Source organism: Nestor notabilis, unplaced genomic scaffold (genome assembly GCF_000696875.1).
Source record: "Nestor notabilis isolate BGI_N333 unplaced genomic scaffold, ASM69687v1 scaffold23845, whole genome shotgun sequence".
NCBI lineage: Eukaryota > Metazoa > Chordata > Aves > Psittaciformes > Psittacidae > Nestor > Nestor notabilis.
Genome location: NW_009930091.1, coordinates 9,162 through 11,111, shown reverse-complemented (window position 1 = coordinate 11,111; position 1,950 = coordinate 9,162). Strand labels below are relative to the sequence as shown.

Below are 1,950 nucleotides of genomic sequence, written 5' to 3'. Positions count from 1 at the left end.
TGGGGCTCACGTGACCCCCCCGGACCAATGAGGCCGAGCCGTCGGTTTAACTATGTTTAATGTCAGATAGCAATAAAGTAGAAGCTTTCGGTCAGGCCCGCGGAAATGGGCGAGCACAACCTCCTTAATCCCGGCTTTGTGGGACCTCTGGTGAACATCCACACGGGAGACACCTTCTACTTCCCTAATTTCCGGGCCTCCGGAGGGCAGCTGCCCGGTTTGCCTTCCCTCTCCTACCCCCGACGGGATAACGTCTGCTCCTTGCCCTGGGCATCCTCGGAACCCTGCAACGGGTACCCTCAACCCTACCTGGGCAGCCCTGTCTCCATTAACCCTTCCTTCGGTAGAGCCTGCGACCTCGCCCGGGTGGAGGAAAGCAAATGTTATTACCGGGAAACCTGCTCCGAACCCAGCGGGCTCAAGAGGGAGGAGAGGGGCAGGGACAGTGCTTTGCTGCCCCTCGAATCCAGCCTGCCCACAGGCATGGGGGGCAATTTCAGCAAATATGACTATCCGAGCAGCGAGGCGGTGCCTCACGACCCTCCGTCCTGCCAGTCCTTGGAGTCAGACTCCAGCTCTTCTTTGCTCAATGAAGGGAATAAAGGCACGACCGGAGAAGCGGGGGGTTTGGTGTCCCCCCTGAACCAAGGCAGCACTTTAGGCAACGGTGGTAAGACCCGGGAAGGAGGATCTCGGGGCTGGAGCTGGTTGCGTTGGGGGGTTTTTTTGCTTGGAAACTTGCCGGCTTGGGGCTCCTCCGGGGTGTAATTCATGGGCTCAGCGGTGGGAAGCGGCGTGTCTATGTGTGCTGAGACCACTAGGGGTAGCACCGAAATCCCTAATGTTTTATTAGGTGGTGCTTCTTTTAAAAGAAAAGGCTATAAACATGTAAATATCCCATTAAAAAAAAAAAAAAGAGAGAGAGAGAGACGCAGAGCAGGGTAGTAGTCGCACATCCCTGCACAGCGCGGAGGGCTGGCAGAACGTCCGGGCTCTTTCTGGGGACATCGCAGAGGTGTGTCTGCCAGAGGGAAGGGAGAAAAAGGGGAGGGAGTGCTTAAAAACCATACCAAAACACAGCCTTCCAAGTTGGCATTGGGGTGGAGGTTTCTCCTTGTTGGCTTGGAGCCCTTCCCGGGGGGTTCCAGGCTTATCTCCCGGTCCCTGCCCGTCCTTTGCTCCAAGTCCCGGTTATAACGCTCCCCGCTTTCCCTTCCTCTGCCTCCTGTACATCACTCGTGGGCCTGGGAGGCATCTGGGAGCATCCCTAAGCACAGCGAGGGACCTTGGGAACAGCGGGGCTAACAGAAAGGTGCAGACAAACGGGTGCTGAGGGTGCCCCCCTTTTTTTTTCCTGTAAGAGAAGGATGGGGATGGGGTTTCCTTGCCAAGTGCTAAACTCTCGTTCCCCATTTGCCAGGTGCTCCTTGGTACCCGATGCACACACGGTCCCGGAAAAAGCGAAAACCCTATTCCAAGCTGCAGCTGGCAGAGCTGGAAGGGGAGTTTATGGTCAATGAATTCATTACTCGCCAAAGAAGGAGGGAGCTCTCAGACCGATTAAACCTGAGCGACCAGCAGGTGAAGATCTGGTTCCAGAACCGGCGTATGAAAAAGAAAAGACTCCTCCTGAGAGAGCAAGCTCTTTCTTTCTTTTAAAGATTAAAAAACGTCCGTGTCGGGTATTAAAACTAAAAAAAGAAAAAAGATATATAAAAATAGAAAACTAAAAAAAAAAAAGGAAAAAAAACCCAACTAAACCCAAAACAACCCCCACATAGACTCTCTAGCATTCACCCGAGCTCCCGGGACTTCACCTGATCACTCTTAATCCCCCTCCCTATCCAGAAATCAATGAATAAAGAAATAACATTAATAATTTACCAGTTTCCCTTAAAATACGAAACCCGACAGCAAGGAAAATAATAATATTAATAATAATGCATCTTC

The 1,950-nt window shown here is 52.2% G+C and overlaps 1 protein-coding gene across 1 annotated transcript; it reads left to right on the top strand.

Annotated features, from left to right (window-relative positions):
- Window positions 1–105: 105 nt before the first annotated feature.
- HOXC12 (homeobox C12) lies at window positions 106–1,659 on the top strand. The gene is made up of 2 exons (XM_010015269.1): window positions 106–670; window positions 1,421–1,659. Exons 1-2 carry the CDS (start codon window positions 106–108, stop codon window positions 1,657–1,659), a joined length of 804 nt encoding a protein of 267 aa, XP_010013571.1.
- The last annotated feature ends 291 nt before the right edge of the window (window positions 1,660–1,950 follow it).